Raw genomic sequence first — 20,433 nt, forward strand, 5'->3', positions numbered from 1 at the left:
TCATATTTTCTAGGCTAAAGCAGTGACAAAATTATACTTAAGACAGGCAATGGAGATAATTTTAACATAATAGTAATAGGTTTTTATTAAATTTTTGATGAAGATCATACTTCTAAATATTGACATAAAAGAATCATGACTTATATTTCTTAACTTATATGGCTGATTACATATTTTTGTGTGTGTGCTACATGTTTGTAACATTTGGGAACTCTACTACAGGATCCTCAAAGTGTTGCTCTGAATTCCCCAGTTTCTGAAATCTATATATTGCTGAATTTGAAGTGAAAGAATCTATTGAAAGATTTTGATGTAACAGTTTCAATTCTGTAAATTTCAGAATCATCTGAATTTCTACTGAAAACATTTCTATTTTTATACAGCATTTATAAGTATAAACGATAGTTTAATATTTTTTCTAGACAGCTGTTTTATTAGAATTGTATTAGTCTTTCAGTAGTACATTTGAATAAATATTTTCATAGATCTTTAATACCATTTGACAATGAAGACAATTGATTTTCTTGGAGAAGTAAGTAAATAGACAATAGTGTTTGGAGAAAATGTATATGCATTTGAAGAATTTACAATAGAAGTTTTAAAACACCTTGGTAGAGAAGGAGTTAACAGGTTAGCTCCCCTTGGTTGTTCTCAGCATGCTCTCTTGCCTTTAGGAGCTGAAAAGATGATAACATTGGGCCCGGACATGCCTGTGTGGAGGTTAGGGTACTCCTGGGGTTTTTGCAGCTAGCTGTGAAGCAAGCTAGAACTTGTTCATCTCTGAGTTCCTTGTTTTTCTTTCAACCCCTTCAGTGCCCTGCAGGAATCATTAAATCAAAACTTCATGCTGATCATCACCCACCGAGAGGTCCAGCGGGAGTACAACCTGAACTTCTCAGGAAGCAGTACCGTTCAAGAGGTGAGTTATGTCTCACAGCTAAGGAATAAAGGTAGCTCATTATAGCTAATGTTGACCCTGTTAAAGAGGGCTTATCTGTTCTGGTAGAAACTCTCTTTATGTTTCATTATTAGGTTTTTAATTTTAATTAACTGGAGAATCAATGATTACAGTAGATACACTAAATGACTTGACCTAGAAATACAAATGTTGTAAGTGGGAGCTCTTGATAATTCTTAAAACATTCTGCTTAAGACCCTACTTATAAAGAATTTATTATTATACAAAATAGTTCATGACTTTATAGTATTATTCAAAATATTAATTCGGAAATTATTGACAACATTCATTGTGGAGTGTGTTTCTGTTTTATTTGAAAGGTTACTTTCAAGTGTGTCATGTATTTTATTATACATGTATGCTTCTGTTTTAAACAGGAATTTCAAGAGACTTTTCTTAAGCAGATCAATCCTAGCTTTGGGCGGTATTCATACGATTTTTGAGAATGTCACTTAGCCCAGACTTTCTGGAAAGAGTTTGTTAATACTGTCTGTATTTTCTTCAGTGCGACCAAAGAGGGCCACTGTTTCTAAAGCAGTACTTCTCCTATGAGAGAAAAGGTGCTGTCTGAGAATGCTTTTGGCCCCACCCATCTAAAGGCCAGTAATTCTCTCCTTAGGGGATGAGGAATATTAGAGGCTTTGACAGGACTTCCATGCTTAGAAACATTAAAATAGTGAAATAGTTTTCATATTAACTTTTGTAATTTATGAAACTAACTTCCTTTTTTAAAAACTACTGAATTTTAAGAGACTAGATCATGCTAAATCTTGAATTGCTATGTAAAAATATAAGACCATATTGTTTAAAATAATTCATAACATCTTGAAAGAATAAGTAAGATTTTAGGATTATATAAAATGTTTTGGTAATGGATAGACTACCGTTTGTTTGTTTGTTTGTTTATTTATTTTTTAACATGTTTGATTAATGATTTCTATCCTTTGAGTTTGTCATAAGAACTTTTTTCTACTTTTCTTCTCTCCATTGATAACTTGAATAGCTGATAGATAACTAAGCAGTGACAGTCAGCCTTTTCTCTGTCTTCTACCTTTATCAATTTATTTTATTTATTTGAATTTTCTGGAATTTTTTTGTTTGCCTATTCATTTTTAACCTTTATGGCATTCTATCTTCTAAATTTAAAATTTTAATTTCTTGGAAGGCATTTTTATCTAAAATTTAAATATGATTCTGTCAGATTTATCATAGGAATCTTTGAAAATAAAATCTAAATTGCATATATGAACATTTAATTAAATAAGGAAATTTAGCTTCATAATAACTCCAGTTAAGCAATAAAGCAAGACAAGGTAAATTTCATTCTGTTGATTGATTTTTTTTTTATTTGAAGAGGAACAAAATGCATGATGGATAAATATAGGAAACTCTGTCTTCTAGGTGAAATTTTTATAGCTAAACTTTGTGTGCTGTTTCTCTCATTCTCAAACCCTCTCTTTTGCATTGCTAGTTTAACTGACTTGAGTGTGTTTCGACTTTCTCCCACAAGAGGGCAGAAAGGACTATTAAGCTGATAGCCTAAAAATGCCACTCAGTGTTTTCAAATTAGCTTCTCTTATATTAACAAAAAGGAGCATAATGGCCAAGTTATTGTTTGATTTACAGATAATTGGCATATTGCAGCGAGGAGACTTAATTTCACCCTTTTAAATTAAACAGGGAGATTTAAAAAGACATAAAATATTCATTAATGTTCGGTGATTATAAAGTAGTGGCATATATTTATTTTGCCTTTATTACTGTTTCGATGGGAAAATACTGCAAATATTTCCGAAATCGAGTTGGCCATACTGACAAGTTGAAATGTTTAAGCAATGTTAATGCAATCTGCTCACACCTGATATCCTATGCAGAATGATTCAAAATGACTACATCAATTATTAAAAGAAATATTTAAAATTCTGTAAATGTGCCATTGCGTGCCACAGTTGGCAGAAACTGTTCTCTGGTATATTATTTAGATTATCAAATATATTTTAAGTGTCAAGGACTTCAAAACATTGAAATCTGTTCCTTATCATTTCTAAATATCTTGTGGAAAGTGCTTGAGGAGCGTCTTTTAAATGACATATTCCTGTGTATTTCTTGGTAATAGCTTTTCTTTCCTGTTTAATTTTAAAAATTAATTTAAAATGTTTCTAAATTCTTGTTATTAAGAAAAAAATATTGTGTCTAGTGAAAATTGTTGTACTGTGAGTAGACAGTTCCACATGGACTGCTTTATTTATCTTGTGTAACTTTGATGACGGCTGTGGAGCGACTGGCTGAGCATAGTTCCCTGGCTTTTCCTTGGCCCAGTGGGATCCAGTGCAGAGGGTGGTTTCAGGAAGGAAAGGTGCTCCTGTGGACAGCCTGGCAACTCAGTGCCTTTTTCTTGCTAAGCTACTGTAAGTCAGTTTAATTGCACTAAGAGAAGTGTACAATTTTGAAACAATTTGTAGTTCTGTGTTAATACTAGTATTTTTGTTTTTAATGTGGAAGCTTATTGATGTTCTAGATTCTAAATTGTAAATTTATCCATCATCAGTTTTAGCAATCTTCTTTCAGTAGTAAGCCCCAAAATAAATTGTAGTCACTAACACACAGACACACAGACACACACACACACACACACACACACACACACACACACACACAGCTTAAAGGAGTAGATTAAAAACATCTCATCAATAAATAATGCATAAATTATTTTCATTTTCTAGGTAAAACATTCTTAATGCTTTGAAAGTCTTGAATTTTTAAAAGCTTTTACAGTATTTTTTACTCAGATAACTATGAAGTGAGTAAGACTGAAATTAGCACCGCTTGTAACTATTAATTGAACAAAATAAACCTTTGAAAGTACTGATTTCTAGACTACTGCTAAGATATAGTTAGAATTTCAAATATATTTTCAGTAGCATGTGGTCAGGAAATTAGTGGTGAGGCTGGTGTTCCTGCAAGTGTTGGCTCATCCGGCTCTGAGCCTGCTGCTTTACAACAAGGGACTGTTTCCCTTTGGGTACTAGGTTTTGGTTTTGATTTCATTCTTGTTTTAAGCTCGCTACAGATTTTTCAACTTACATATTCTATGTGAGGAGAGTCAGTAACCTCTAGAGATGGTTAAAATGGAGATAGTTGCAAGTAGTTATAAGAAGTAAAATCCTTATTCTTTCACGATAACACTATACATCAGAAAATTATCGAGTAATATTGTAATAACATTATGACAACCCCAACTTTCTACCAATTTGCACTCTAAATTAGTATTAATCACACTTTAAAATACTCAAATTCCTTCAAAATTTAAACAAGCCTATCTTATTTTAATCAGTTTTCTACTCTTGAGAGTTCACAGGTTTTAAACAATTAATTGTAAAGATTCTAATAATTTAAAAATCTGTGGTTTCAAATGCACTTGGGGTGGGCTAACACAAGGGAAGAAAGGCTGATTTGCCTCTGCAAATCCTTAGCCCAGGTGTGGAAAAGGATATAAAGTCCCTGAAATCAAGCCAACTTTTCTTGGAAACTGATTCTTTGTTGTCTGCCTTATTATTGCAAAAGCTTCTGTTAGGCAAATTTCTACGTTTTTGTAGATGTCATATAAACTTAAGAAGCATACACCTGATCTGAAAAACAAAGATAAGAAATCTTAAGTATTTTTAGTGCAGAATCATGGAGTATTACTTATCTATTACAGTGAGAAGTGCAATGAATAGCTATTGGAATTATTTAAATCCTCTTCTAAGTTTCACTTTACCCTAGAATTCTCACTATTCTTATTAATGTTGATTTAGTTCTTAATGGGAATGAATGGGGAAAATTGACAGCCCATGAAGCCATATCGTACAGGGAGCAAGTAGCACATTTCACTACTAGTGCCATGTTATATAGACAAACTGATGATTAAGTGGGAGACCAATTGTGCTAGAATTGGTGTCTAAGGAAATCATACCAATTCTTAAAAATAATTGCAAAATTAGGATGTTAATTTTGATTCTGAAATTTAAACCTTGTGCTATTTTTGTGTGTGTTTGGTCTGTTCTTGGTGCTTTCTCATCTTAACTAATGTGTGCTTTGGACTGTAAGCTAAGGCTTGTGGCCAGTAACTGTTTTGAAATTTGTAGTTCTTCACAAGTTATATTAGCGAGCACTTTCTATTAGCAAATAGATTATAACTTAACTGTTGTGTCCTTTCTTTAAATGTTTTGAAGTATTAGGTGCCTTTTCTGGGGGGGGGGATGGGTGAGGGGGTTGTTTGTTTTCCACTATGGGGTGGGGAGCTACTGGCAAAGAATTGAAGAAAGAGTGAGGTAGCTGAGAATGTTCATATGCAAGAGGGTAAATTAAGTTGTGTGCTTACTTAATTAAAAGTTTAAGTGGTTTGTTCTTGCTGCAAGATAAATGGCATATATTAACTCAATTAGAATGAGCAGTTTTAATTAGCATATATCATTTTTTTAAAACTTAAAATAAAAAAATGACATCTTAGTAAGAATGTAAGATGATTTTAACAACCAGGCATGAATTCAAGCCATTTTTTCACCTTTCCAAATATGGAGAATATGAGGTACATATATTACTGGTCTCAGGTTGCATTTTAAAAAAGGTTTGTTGAATGATACTGCTTCAAATGAACAAATAGTGATTATCTTATTGAGATCTTCTGTGTTTTTGTTGTATCCCTTAGGAAATAAATTTAATTGATATTTATGATATAACTATTTTGAAATGATAATATTTTTCTGCATCTAGAAATATTTTAGAATAATTTGGACATTATTCAAAAACATAAGTATTTTTCATCTGTATTACAAATAAAGATGAAATTTTCTTAAAAGTTAAGGGCAATGCTTTAGTTCTTTGTTACTTAAGATACTTGTGTCCTAACATCTTAACCTATCATATTTATAACCTGTGGTTTGTGTGTTGATAGTTTTAAAATGCCTGAGTTGAGAGAAATTACATTCAGTTATCAGAAACCAATAAACATAAGACATTTTTTATATGCAAGAAAAGGCAGAGAGTAAATAATTGCACTGGTGACCAATACTGTAATAATCCTGTTTTACAATATGCACTTGACAGGTTGTAATAGTGCTAATTGAAGAGACTAATTCACACTTGCTTCATTCTATTCAAAGGCAAAATCAGCAGCTTGTTTTGCTTTTGACCAGATGGTCCTCATGAACACCTACTGTGCACTTTAAGTGCTTTACTAGAATTACAAAGGCTGGGGGCTGCGTTCGACTCCAAATGATTTGAGAAGGGGGGGACCTCTGTGCTCAATGGATTTAGTGCAAGTAAATTAATTCTAGTGGACCCATTACACACAGAGCCCCCTTTTCAAAGCTCTGAGCCTCCTCGCCTGCTCTGTAGCAATGAGAAAGAGAAAGAGAAAGGCAGATTACTGCAAACAGAAATAAAAAAAAGGGTATGAAAGGGAGAAAAGAGGCCTTGAAGCCTTTCATATCATTTGAGTTTTTCAAGTGCGTTATTTTTGGGGAGGGTGGATGTATGAAAAGCCAATTGGAGTTTTTTTTGTTTTAAAGTGCGCTATTTAAGCACCATGAATATAAGCGCAAGAGCAACAGTTGACTGAGTTTACTGTGGTGAAGCTTTGTGTCCGAGGATGAATCAAATTCATTATATTCAACTCTTTGTGGTTTAACATGAATGTAGGGTTAGTTTCACAAGACTGTGTCTGTTTAGGATAATTATAATTTAATATTTTCCTTTCATAAAGTTATCACTGTAGATGTCTAAAATTTTAATCAAAGCAGATTTTGTACATTGACTTTGAAGCACCCTGACAGTTTAAAATTCAAAGGAAAGCTTTTTTAGTTTTCAAAAGAAAAGAGAGGCTCATTCTAATGGCATTGAAGCAGAGATTATTATAACTAATTAGAAGTCACACATCTGTTAGCTTTTGGTTTGTGATTTATTTACGTATTTGTGAGTAAAACACATACTTTTAAAATACATTGCCATTATAGTGAATTAAAATGATAAAATACGCTTTCAAAGGAACTATTTACTTAATTATTTTTATAAATTTCTAGAGTTGCATAAAATATATAATTAAATAAGGGAATATCGAATATGAATCAATATCACAATTACGCACCTTAAGCTGAACTGTATTTTCAAACAAAATATATTCACAGTTTTGTTAATATAATTCTGGTTTACTAAGTAGTCATGTAATACTAACTAATGTAGCTTTCTTTTATATTTATAGTTATTCCTTAAATTTAAAGCTGTTCATCTACAATACTGTAATTTTAAATGCTATCAGTGTAAATGTTTTCTTATGACAATGTACGTAGCTAATATATAAATGATCACATTTAAAAAAATATGTGCCCTTTGTTTTTCTTTTGATGAGATAACGTCATAAACAACTCTAAACTTAAGCAAGTCACTCATTTTTTTTTTCATAGTGTATTTTAATGGCACAGATTATCTTTGTTAACCCCATGTTACCAATATTCTTATTTGAATTCTTTCCAATAATAGCTAATAATTAATTAATAATTAAGATAACAAAATCGTATTAGGAGTATAATTATAAATGTTTCATAGTAAAGTTTGTAATGCTTTCATATACATGGCATTTATATTTGAGTAGACATAATATACTGGTAAGTATGCCTTTTATGTTTGCTTAGAAATATATGCTGAGAAAATAAGTTATAAAAATGTAAAACTAACTACAGAAATTTTTATTTTTCAGAACCACAAAAATTGTTATTTTCAGACTTTTATCTGAAGAGTACTTTGGAACTTGAAATAAACTATTACTGTGTTCATTTCTTTGGGATTTTATATTGAAATTATATTTGGAGGATGGAGCAAGATAAAAGGGAATTCCTTCAAACATTCCACCAACAAATATCCAGTGAAATTTGTAAACAATAAGGTGTTAATGAATTGGTATCCTTGGGGAGAAAATATTTCAAGAAAAAATAGATTAGGAAAAAAGGGAACAAAATTAAAATAAATGAAATGTAACTGCATTTTTTTTTTAATTGTAGAGAGTGAAGAACTGGTGTTAGAACCAGAACCTCAGTTAGTAGAAGTTGTTTGATCATGACTGTATAGTCATTTGCTTAGCTGGAGCCTCTTCTCTGACTTAACAGAGTCAGTGCTTGAATAAATAAATAAACGAATAATTTATTTCAGTATTAAACTATTATCCCTAGGTCCCCAAATGTCACATACACGAGTACTAAGGTTGGGTATGGCTGCAAATTTCATCATGGCCCTCTGTAGCACCATATTATCTTTTAACATTTAAGTATTCTCCAGCCATCTAGTAAGTAATATCCCATTCATTGGTCTTCCTTTTGCAAAAACAAAGAACCAAATAAACAACAAGCAAGGATTAAAGGATTGGTAAATGAATATAAAATGTTCATAAACACAGTGGATTAAGTCAATGTATATTAAGGTAATTCTAATTATAGAAAATAATTTTCATATTTATCATTCTAAGCCAAAAATTATTTGGACCCAACCTCCTAAAATATCAAGCTATGGTATTTTTCTTTCATCTAATATGGCATAGCACTGTGTAGTCAAAGAATTATCTTTTTGAAACATTATCCTTTTGGTGAATGTACTTTGACGAAAATTCTGTTACTTAGTTTGTAGTTTTATTACCTTCAATATAACCGATCTCTTCTTCTTCTTCTTTTTTTTTTAAAGAAAAAAAATAAAGGACTTTAAAAGCTCACAGCAAACAGTGTATAAATGACAAATGTATTCCTTGCTTTGTGGTCATTGCGTGACCAGACAGTAGAGCACTGGATTTTTCTGAGGTTTTACAGCTGCAAGGCAAAAGCATCTGTTCATTGCAAAGCCGTCATTGTTTAATTCTGACACTGACTTCTCCATGCATCTTGTACCAAGCGCTGGATTAGATGCCACCAGGATAAAATTTGTTTTAAGTTGCTCCTAAAGTGCAGCTGTCCCTGTATGTGGCCTTGTAGCTTAACCAAAATAGGCAGATGCAGGATCAATCAGAATCTTTGTACAAGGTCACTTGACCAGGCTAGAGAACCTCAGAGAATGAATGGGAATGATATTATTTATTGTGAATAATTGTAAAACCACTTTCCATGCTCAATTAGTGAATATACAAGTGTCCTGACTATATGTGGGCAATACAACCTTTATTAAATATTTAACCTTTAAAAGTAGATTATAATGGTTAAGTATATATTAGCTGTTATTTCCCCACAATAATTTGCAGGAGAAAGGGTTCAGTCTATTGGACTCTAAAATAGTAATTGACTGAAAATAAAACTCATTCTAAAATCACTCAGCTAAATTTTTGAAAAGAGGACATTTTTATAGAATGATAATTTTTCTTTAATGTTTCAAGTGAATGAAAAATGAAAGAGCACTCCACTTCCCAAGTTTCCTGGGATTGTGTGAATTTCTACCCAGCTGGTCCAGATTGATTGATACAGGGCCAAATATTTGTCTGCCTACATTTCAAAGTCTATAATTTGCTAATGAATTGTGGTAATAATCTTTCATCATACATGAAAGATTTAGCCAAACAATTTGCTAAGTATGTATTTTGATCATAAGATTTTTGGACATACACCAAGCTTTACATCTATTTTACAGCTAATGCATGGGGGTAGAGGGAGGGCAATTGGAGAAATAATATTGAACATTGGACATTGATGGGAAGGGATGAAGGAAACAAGAAAAGAGGTACCTGGAAAAGAATAATGCTGAAAGTGCTATGGATGACAGAGGATAGCAAATTATATTTGGACCAACAATACAAAATGGAATTTCTAAATATGCTAGCACACTTTCAGCCTGCAGTGTCCTAAAATGTTGTATCCAGTGTAGTTTAAAACAAGTATGTACTCACTGTGTTTCAACTATAGTTATTCCTTGCATTGATTATGAGTAATTTCATAGAAAGTTTGTCAAATCTCCATAAATCTTGAGTTATTGCTGGCATAACACCTAAAACAAAGGAATTTTAAGGGTAAAATTAAAAAAGAAGTTGTATGACCAACTCCAGAAGTTTCTGAAATGGCTACAGGCATGCAGGGAATATTCCTCTCTCTAGAACAAACACCATGCCAAGGACCTAGCTTTCTGGGAGGATAATGTGACATGCTTGTGAAAATGCAGGTCATACTTACGCAGTTTGGTAGTTAAGCATAAAATGCACTACTGAAGTCCAGGATTGCCTTAAGAGGCAAGAAAGTAAAAAGTTCCTGAAAATAAGTTTCTTATATGCATAAAATTTCCCTTCATTGTTAGCAGCCAATAGAGTCATGACTTCTATTTGACCGATACAGTCTAAAGTGTTTTTAAACTGTCTTTACTATGAGGAAAAATTTAATAATAATAATAATAATAATAATAATAATAATAATAATAAAGTTTTCCTTGTCAGCTATTTGTTTATTTTTCAAAACATCCGTGCTATAGTAGCTAGTTTTGAAAATATTGTAAATGAGGAAATAAGTAGAATATTTTGTCCATTAGAGTGAAAGTATCTATCTTTAAAGAGAGTGAGGTGGTCTTTTATTTTCATAAATGTAAAAAGCAAGTACCATGTTAAGTTTTATATAGCTGCTAGACCTCTTGAATATGCAATTATCATACATTCACAGCATTAATTTGTATTTATTTATATAATTATCTTCCTACTTTTAGTTTTATAGTTTAGTAAGTTCATGGCGGTACCATTAGACAATCTTGAAATATTTAGAAAGGTTAGAGACATATATACTTATAACCCCAGTTTATATTTTAGATGAACAGAAACCTGTTTGACACGCATTTTTTTGACAGTTAAATCTTTATCAATTTAATGTAATAATTCTAGTAGGCATGTTAGTACCATATAGTTACTATAGTACATGTTAATACAAATTTGGAATTGGGATCCTAACTCATTTTCTTTCTCATATTATAGAAAAGTTTCATAATCACCATGGAGGAAAAGTAACATGAAAATCACACTTAAATTAATATAATTATGCAGTAGTAAGGCTTCTGAATTTTTATGAAAACTTTTTTGCTTTCGTTTCCAAAGCAAGTTGTTGCGTTATAGTCTATACTAAATTCAAACTGTTATTGGTATTGACAATAGTCATTTTCATATTACTATCAAAAGTACTTCAAAGTTACATGCTTGTATTTCCATGATGAAATTGAAATGGAACAAAGTGTAAAGTATATTTGCAAAATGAATGTGGTTTACATATTAACATGCATACATATCATAACTCAAAGTAAATGTTGGTTTCTTTTTAATTGTCTTTGATGATACACATCCTTTATTGCCCAAATGTATTTTGGATTTCTAGGAACTGGTTTTGGAGTTATGATCCTTGATTTTACTTTTTTTTTTTTAGTGACGTCACTTATGGCTTTGTTCTCTAAGGGGACAAATTGATTTGTTGAAACTCCCAAAAGTAATTTGAATCCATTATTGTGAGCCGGGTAGTTATTCAATCTGGGTAGTTAATTTTGTGTTATTCAGGTTAGATGTCTCTTTTCTGAGTGTTCTCTTTGTGTATATATATTAGGTATACCTCATTCATTTGTGATTACTTCATATTTACTTCTCTTGTTAGACTATATGCATCTTAAAATAGGAAAAGTGTAAAATGTTTATTTCTTAATGTCAGGGCCTCCTGATAAAATGGTCATAGAATAGGTCTATGTCTAATCTTTACGAATAGCTAAATTAGAAAAGAAAAATCTGTTAAGCAATGAGATTATATGTACCCGAGGCATTTGCAAAAGTAATTTTGCAAATATTTTTTAGATATTAATTTCAAATAAGCATGCTTTCAAAACATTTAAAATGTATATTTGATAAGTATTTGTTTCATTGTGATGTTTTCATATCTACATACTATTATACTTTGTGGTCATAGGCTATTTCTTTGGGACTATTTTTTACCCTTCCACTAGTCTCTTCTCATCTCAAATAGTTACCCTTCTGTTTTCATGGCATTTGTGTTCTATTAACCTGTCCTGTTTCTCCTCCCTCCCTATAGACCTCTTCCTTTCTAACCTTTCCTAGTTTCCTTTGTATTTTCATATCCTCCGCTGTCTCTTAAGTAGATACATATATATGTTTATTTAAATCTGGATTTTTCGTATGCAATATTTGTCTTTCTGAGTCTGGCTTTTATTGATTAACATAATACTCCCCAGTTCCTTCTATTTTTTTTTTTCAGCTGTCATTATTTCATTCTTCTTTAAAGCTGAATGAAGTATTGTCCATATGCTGATGGACACCTAGGCTGTTACCATAGCTTATCAATAGTACAGCAGTAAATATGGATGCACGAGAGCTCAGTGGTGTGCTGAGTTAGAATACTTCATTTCTATGATTAGCAATGAATGTGCCTGGATCAATATGGATATTCTTGTTTTGCTTCTTTAAGGAGCCTCCATACTGACTTAGGTGGTGACTGCATGAGTTTGTATTTCTGTAAGCATTATGATCTGTGAACCTGAACTACTGTCCTCTCACCACTAACGAGTTATGTAATGTTTACCTATCCTTGAGTGACCTGACTTCAGTTTTCAATTTTAGAGTTTTCTTATGTAAAATGGTAGCAACTTTTGCTTCTAAAAATAGATTTTTTAAACCTTAACATGTGTCTAGCTTTTCTGCTTTGTTGAACTTAGTGTACAGTTGTCTCAGCATTTCCATAGTTCACCAATACTTGTTTTCTGTTTTGTTTTGTTTTTTTTTTTAACAAATAATTGCATTTGTGGAGAGGTGATTTAATGGTAGAAGCACTAGATGCTCTTGCAGAGGATTCAGGTTTGATTTTTAACACTTATATGGAAGCTTACAGCTACCACTCCAGTTCCAGAAAAGGGATCTGCTGTTCATTTTTGGCCTCCTCAGGCACCAGGCACACATGTGATATGCATACATACATGAAGGCAAACACTTATATACATAAAATTTCTTTATAATTAACGATCCAACTGGACATAAAGTGGTTTGCATTTCTCTAGTGGCTTATGATTGGAAATATATTGTTTGATTTGTTTGTTGGACATTTGTTTTATTTACTTGGAGGGGCATTCATTCAAGTTCTTTGCCTTTTAAGGGGAGGGAGTTTTTTAGAGGGATGAAATGATCTTGAGTCAGTGATGTTTGTATTTTCAGAACTCTGAAAATAGCGGAATTATACACTTAAAAGTAAAAAGTAAATGTGAAATTTATTAAGCACTGGAAAGTTTTAAGGGACCAAATTCCACAAGCATTTTGGCTAAATATATGAAAGAGATTACGTTTTCATTTGATATTTATTTTATGCCATTTGTTGAACTAGAAGGTAGCATTTCAAGAGGATCGGTGCCAGTTCTTGTGTGTAATAGACATCATAAGAGGTTATATCAACAGTTTCTGTGACTTAGTTTTGTATTGTGCTTCCATTAATATTTTGTCATATTGTAGTAAATGTGTATTTAATGATAGAATGAACACTTTGTATGAAGAATAAAGATATTGATTAGTCTGTTTTAAAACAGGGAAACAACATTTTTATGGCCACAGTGTTTCATATCTGTAGTCCTAGTACTCGGGTGGCAAGTGTGGCAGGAACACCATTTGAGCCCACACATTCATGGTCAGTACACAAAGGTCCTTCTTAAAAAATAAACAAACAAAGCTACTTTATCCCTTTACTGACTGAATCTTGCTGCAGTGACTGAACATCCAAACCTAGTTTATAACTTTTTAAAAGTCTGTTTGGAAATCAAGGTCACTTAGCATGTGTTTCCATAGCACAGTGTGATGGTTTGTATATGCTTGACTCAGGAAGCCAAGCATTATTTGGAGATGTGGCCATGTTGGAATAGGTTTGTCACTGTGGAGTGGGTTTTTTTTTTTTTTTTTTAAGTATAGAATTTTTAGTTTTTATTTAGGGCATGGGGAGGGGGGATTAAGAGGATAGTAGAGGCAGAGAAATGTAGAGAGAGGGAAGGGGAGAGGAGGGGAGTGAAGGAGAGGAGAGAGAGTGGAAGGGGGAGGGGGAAGAAAGAGAGGGAGAGATGAGAGAGAAGAGAAGAGAGGAGAGGGGAGGGGGAGGGGAGGGGAGGGGAGGAGAGGAGAGGAGAGGAGGAGAAGAGAAGAGGCTAGTCATAAACACATGGAGAGAGGGGGAAAGGGATGGGCAAGGGGGAAAGGAAGAGCCCAAGAGGGCAAGAGAGAAACAAGAGAACTGGAGTGGGTTTTAACACCCTAGTCCTAGCTGCCTGAATGTCAGTCTTCCATGAGCAGCCTTCAGATGAAGATATAGAAGATATAGTTCTTCCTGCAGCATGCCTGCCTGGATACTCTCATGCTCCCATCTTGATGATAATGGACAGAACCTCTGAACCTGTAAGCCAGCCCCAATTAAATATTGTTCTTACAAGAGCTGCCTTGGTCATGGTGTCCCTAGCTAAAGCACACGGTAAAGATGGCATTTTGTCCATTTTTGCCTTGTTAAAGCTGTTTCTCTTGTTTTGCTGACACTAAGCTTTGGTATCTATTGCTTAATTGAGTAACCCACCCTTTAGTGTTCACATTGGGGTTTAGTGTGAACATCCTCATAGTAGTGGAAAGATTTCCTTTTACATTAAAAGAGGTAACAGATTAATTCTTCCTAGTCAAAAATAGTATAAGTACAAATATATCAAGTATAATGTCTTGGATATTTGAAATATATTTAAATTTTTGAATTAAGACAACTTGTATTGCTGTTTTAGCAAGAGTCCTATCATATCAACAATATCATTTATGTAAAATATTTACTATTTTTAAAATTAATTTGTGTATGTGATATCTATATGTGCATATATTCACACGCTGGGACATACAAATGACAAAGTGAATGTATGGAGGTAAGAGAACAAAGTAAATTCTTGTTCCTTTCCTTCTACCCAGTTTGAGTCAGATTCCTGTTTTTTTCACTACTTGCATTTGCCAAGCTTCTGAGAATTCTTTTATCTTATTTTTCTCTTATCTTGCCATGGCATCTATGAGATTATAGTCATGATCTTCAGTAGGCTCTGGGAATCCAAACTCAAGTCCACACACCTACAGAACATCACTTTACCTGCTGAGCCATCTTCCCAGCTCCTAAAATACATTTTAATTCTACCTTTAAGTCATTGCAATTTTAATTTTTTTTCTAAGACATCCTCTATATCTATAATTGTGTGTGTTTTAGTAAACTGTTTTCTGACAATTCTGTGTGATATCTATTGTCATCTAAATTTAAAATAATTTATAATTTAAAAAAATTTTGAAAAGATAAACATGTTTAAATCTTAACACCGAAGTGTTAAGTACTACAGATAGCAAGCTACTTTGAAATTGTGTTTTGTGTTTTATATACAATATTTACAGTTGACCAGACTATTGGAAATCCCTGTCCAAAAACCAAATATCTAATATGTATTAAATATGTAATTAATCTACAATCTACTATCATAAGCAGAGTTAAATACACATCAATGAGCAACATAATTTTTAAGTTTATTGTCTTCTTATTTCAGTCATTAGATTGAATACTTTCTTGGAAAGATTAAGACAGAAAATATTGGGCATGCCTTTTCCTTAGTTTTATTGAAAGAACAAAAACATCCACACAGTTCTAATTAAGGACAAGTGTACTCTTTTTCTTGAGGTGTATCTTTGGTAATCAGCTACTGGATTTTACTCTGAAATAGGCTTCAGGGAATTTGATCTAATACAGTTGCTAAAGCTATTTAATTCAAAAATTGTGAACAAGTAACTTCATTTGATAAATACTTGACTGTTTGATGGAAAAGTCAAGCAATTGAAACTCATCAGATAAAACAGAAGATTCCTAATTGGGTTAAAAATTTAAATGTACTAAAATATTAATTTGTTTTAGGATGCGTATATGAGGCTATTATTGAATCATATGCAGAGAATAACTGTCTTAGTTAGGGTTTTATTGCTGTGAACAGACACCATGACCAAGGCTGGCTTACAGGTTCAGAGGTTAAGTCCCTTATCATCAAGGTGGGAGCATGGCAGTATCTATTCAGGCATGGTGCAGGCAGAGCTGAGAGTTCTACATCTTCATCCAAAGGCTGCTAGTGGAAGACTGACTTCCAGGCAACTGGGGTGAGAGTATTAAGCCCACACCCACAGTGACACACCTATTCCAACCAGGTCACACCTATTCCAACAAGGCCACACCTCCAAATGGTGCCACTCACTGGTCCAAGAATATACAAACCATCACAATAACAAACATTCAAAATTTGTATTATGACAGTTAATTATCTTTTTGCTTTTTACCAATCATTGTAAAAATTTGGCATAGAAAGCATGCAGCCGGGCATGATGCTACATGGCTATAGTCTCAGAATTTGGGATCAAGAGTTAAGGGCATCCCTGTTTACAAGGCATGTTTTAGGACAGCCTGAGCTACTTGAGATCTTTCCTCAAAAACAGAGAAGGGGAGGAAAGCACTTGAAACTAAGGATGAAATTTCCTTCTCAGGCATTTGATTAAAAGTAAATTTTATTCTAAGCTTTGTTCTATACAGTGCATGGTCAGCTTGCACCTGAAGAAGCAGCTTCCTGTTTCCATAATAATTGCTTTCTATTGACCATCTATCAGTGGATGTCACCTAAATGCTGTTTTTAGATGTCCTAACTAAGTCAAAAAGACCATCAGAGATACTTTTTATTCCTTGGAAAGGAGTTAAAATCTTCAGGATTCTGATCTACTGCATTGAGAACCTGTTTGGACAAGATGATCTTACTTTTGGTATCGAAGTTCTTAGAGTCTAACTTTTTTTCCCCCCAATTTCATATTTTTTAAATTAGATATTTTCTTTATGTACATTTCAAATGCTATCCTGAAAGTTCCCTATACCCTCCCTCTGCCCTGCTCCCCTACCCACCTACTCCTGCTTCTTGGCCCTGGCATCCCCCTGTACTGGGACATATAAAGTTTGCAATACCAAGGGGCCTCTCTTCCCAGTGATGGCCGACTAGGCCATCCTCTGCTACATATGCAGCTAGAGACACGAGCTCTGGGGGTACTGGTTAGTTCATATTGTTGTTCCACCTATAGGGTTGCAGACCCCTTTAGCTCCTTGGGTGCTTTCTCTAGCTTCTCCATTGGGGACCCACTGTTCCATCTTATAGATGAATGTGAGAGAGTCTAACTTTTTTAAGTAAAGTGATAGATAGAACAATATGAGTTCTGTATAAAAGCATCTTATACTTTCTCTAAATAATGCATATATATGGCCTGGTGATGGCTGAGGGGCCATTGCTCAGTGGTTAAGAGCCCTGGCTGCTTTACCAGAGGCTGCAGGTTGGATTCCCACCACCCACATGGCAACTTGCAGCTGTCTGTAACTCCAGTTTCAGAGAACCTGACCCTCTCTTACAGACATACATGTAGTCAAATCACCAATGCACATAAAATAAAAATATTTTTTAAAAAAGCAATCCATTGGACCATCTAGAGACTGCCATATCCAGGGATCCATCCCATAATTAGCCTCCAAACGATGACACCATTGCATACACTAGCAAGCCTTTGCAAGGACCGTGATATAGCTGTCCCTTGTGAGACTAGGCCGGGGCCTAGCAAACACAGAAGTGGATGCTCACAGTCAGCTATTGGATGGATCACAGGGCCCCCCAATGGAGGAACTAGAGAAAGTATCCAAGGAGCTAAAGAGATCTTCAACCCTATAGGTGGAACAACATTATGAACTAACCAGTACCCCCAGAGCTCTTGTCTCTAGCTGCATATGTATCAAAAGATGGCCTAGTCGGCCATCACTGGAAAGAGAGGCCCATTGGTCAGGCAAACTTTATATGCCCCAGTACAGGGGAACGCCAGGGCCAAAAAGGGGGAGTGGGTGGGTAGGGGAGTGGAGGGGGAGGATGTGGGGGACTTTTGGGATAGCATTGGAAATGTAATTGAGGAAAATACGTAATTAAAAAAAATTTAAAAAAAAAGCAATCCATGATAGAAAACAAAGTTAAAGAGAATTTTGTGATGAAGCTATCAATGGCACCTTTATATTAGTTTTACAAAACATTAGACACTCCTGTTACCAGTCTATTAGGCTATCAGAGCTCAGATTTTAGTCTCAAATCAGAAAAGGTTATTTTTTTATTGTAAGTTGCCTTATTCAAAAACATAATTAGTTCCATGTGTATAAATACTAATAGTCTCAAAAGCTTGCTACTTTAAAGAACTAATTGTGACCTAGTACTTAAAAGCTCCAATTTAAATTTAGAAACTTAAGTTTTGCTCTATTTGGAAGCAAACATTTAATCTCTGTGCCTCACCACAAAGGAATTGTTTGTACAGTTTGGAAAAAGACCTGCCCATTCATCCTCATGTTCAGACAGTCTTGACTTTAGAATCCATATCCCTCCTACATTGGGAAAGAGTGCGACCTTGAACAAACTAAACAATTCCGAATTTGCTTATTACTAAATGGAGGAGTGTCTAATGCAGATTTAACAGAGAAAGGAAAGTGAAGAACAGAGGGAAGAAGGGAGGACAGAGAATGGGATGGGTAGGTTCAGAAAGGACAGTTAATGTGCATTCCTCAAGAGAGGCTCTTCCTCACCACAAGGTTATTGGTTCTGGCTTTCTCCATCTACAAAACTGATAATTGTTCTCATTTCATCTGAGTCTTATATTAGCCTCTTCCTTTTCAACTGTTCCTATCCTCCATGTCTATATCTAGAAGTTTTTAAAGCTGTTCTGTGACTTTCTTTTTTTCCCCTTGACTTTTACTATAAGAGCCTGGCTTTATACAGGAAAAATGCAGCATTCATGATCTTTCTGCTGTATGCTAAGCACCAGCTCAGCAGTTTACACCAAGTTGATGATTTGCATGTGGAATTTTTATTGGAGGAGATAAACATTAACGATGAATTAATAAGTACTTCTATTAGACTTTTCATCATGACAAAGGTATTAAAAAATAACGTAAAAGAAGGAATAATTTATGTTGGTTTAAAGTTTCAGAAGTTTCAGTCTGTTGTTACTTGGCCCCCTTGTTTGTATGATTATGGGAAATAACATCATGATGGCGAGTACATTGCAGATCAAACCTGCTTGCCTCATGGTGCCTGGGGAGAAGAGAGTCTGAATAGGGCCAGGCAAGATAACCTTCAAAGAAACCCCTATTGATGACTTTGTGCCAAACAGACCTCACCTTTCACAGTACCAGTATCTCCCAGAAGTTTATTTAAAATTTGGTTTTATCACTGGATTAATCCACTGGTGAAGGCAAAAGTCTCATGATTCATTTCTTCTGGACTCTACCTTTGAGTACTGTTTCCATTTGAGATCAAGCCTTCAATGCACGAGTCTTTAGAGGGGCACTTTATATATAAACTAAGCTGTAACAAAAACTAGTGGTAGGTAAAGTAGACAGGACAGTTTTACCTATATGGCTGAGAGAAGTGTTTTTTTCAGGAAGCAGTATTTTTTTCTGGGTTTCTAAAAATATTAGTAGAAAGAAGGGAAAGAATGAAGCTGTAGGAAAAAATTTTCTTCGTTTAAGTCACATCAAGACCTGTCTGTTATAGATGGTTATAGGGTGGCTGGCACAGGATAGGTTTTATTGTTGTTATTATGGTTTTTTGTTTGTTTGTTTGTTTTTATCAAGGCAGCTTTTGACTGTATAACCCTGGCTGTCCTGGAACTCACTCTGTAGACCTGACTGGCCTTGAACTCAGAGAGGTCCACCTGTCTCTGCCTCACAAGTGCTGGGACTAAAGGCTATACCTCCATTGCCTAGCTAGTTTGCTTGTTTGTTTGCTTTAAGTTTTAAAATGTTTGAATAATAACCTAGTGCAATAAAAGTCTAGCAGTAAGCAGTGTAAGCTGTTTTCATCTTATTTTGAGCTAGGTTTTTTTTTTTTTTTTTTTTTTGTTTGCGTGGTTTTTTTTTTCGTTTCTTTTTGGTTTTGTCAGTGTATCTGCATTGAGATGCAGGAGCAGCCGGTTTGTAATGTCAGTTGTGCCATTTAAAATTTGCATTTTCTATTACAGGAAAAATATTGAAGCTGAGTTAACTGAATCAGCTTTGGTCATGAATTTATCTTTAAACAAATAACCGGTGGCTAAGGAGGATAATGATGTTATTAATTTTGAAAGATGGGGTGAGTGAGATCATTCTAAGTGTAGTAGGCTGCCTTTAGAGGTTTTAGTTTGGGAAGTCACACTATGCTGATGTGCTTTTTAAAATGCTGTTGTATATAGAATGGATTGCAGGAAGCAGAAATGAGTGACAGGGATCACTGAGACAGTGTTCTATTCCAGCTGAGAGATGATAGTGGCCTTGGTATGGAGGAGAATAAGTGGATGGAAAGGTCGGTGGGGGGTAGGGGCATGATGATTCATTCATAGAGTTTTGATTGATTGGTAGTATTCTATTTCTGAAATG

The 20,433-nt window shown here is 34.1% G+C and overlaps 1 protein-coding gene across 1 annotated transcript in view; it reads left to right on the plus strand.

Moving 5' to 3' along the window:
- Nucleotides 1-20,433, plus strand: part of Faf1 (Fas-associated factor 1) — a 287,334-nt gene that overhangs the window by 80,140 nt on the left and 186,761 nt on the right. The window contains exon 7 of the mRNA NM_007983.2: nucleotides 814-919. Within this exon, the coding sequence (NP_032009.2) occupies nucleotides 814-919 (106 nt within the window). The remainder of the gene's footprint in view (nucleotides 1-813; nucleotides 920-20,433) is intronic.

The sequence above is a fragment of the Mus musculus genome, chromosome 4 (assembly GCF_000001635.26).
Source record: "Mus musculus strain C57BL/6J chromosome 4, GRCm38.p6 C57BL/6J".
Taxonomy (NCBI): Eukaryota; Metazoa; Chordata; class Mammalia; order Rodentia; family Muridae; genus Mus; species Mus musculus.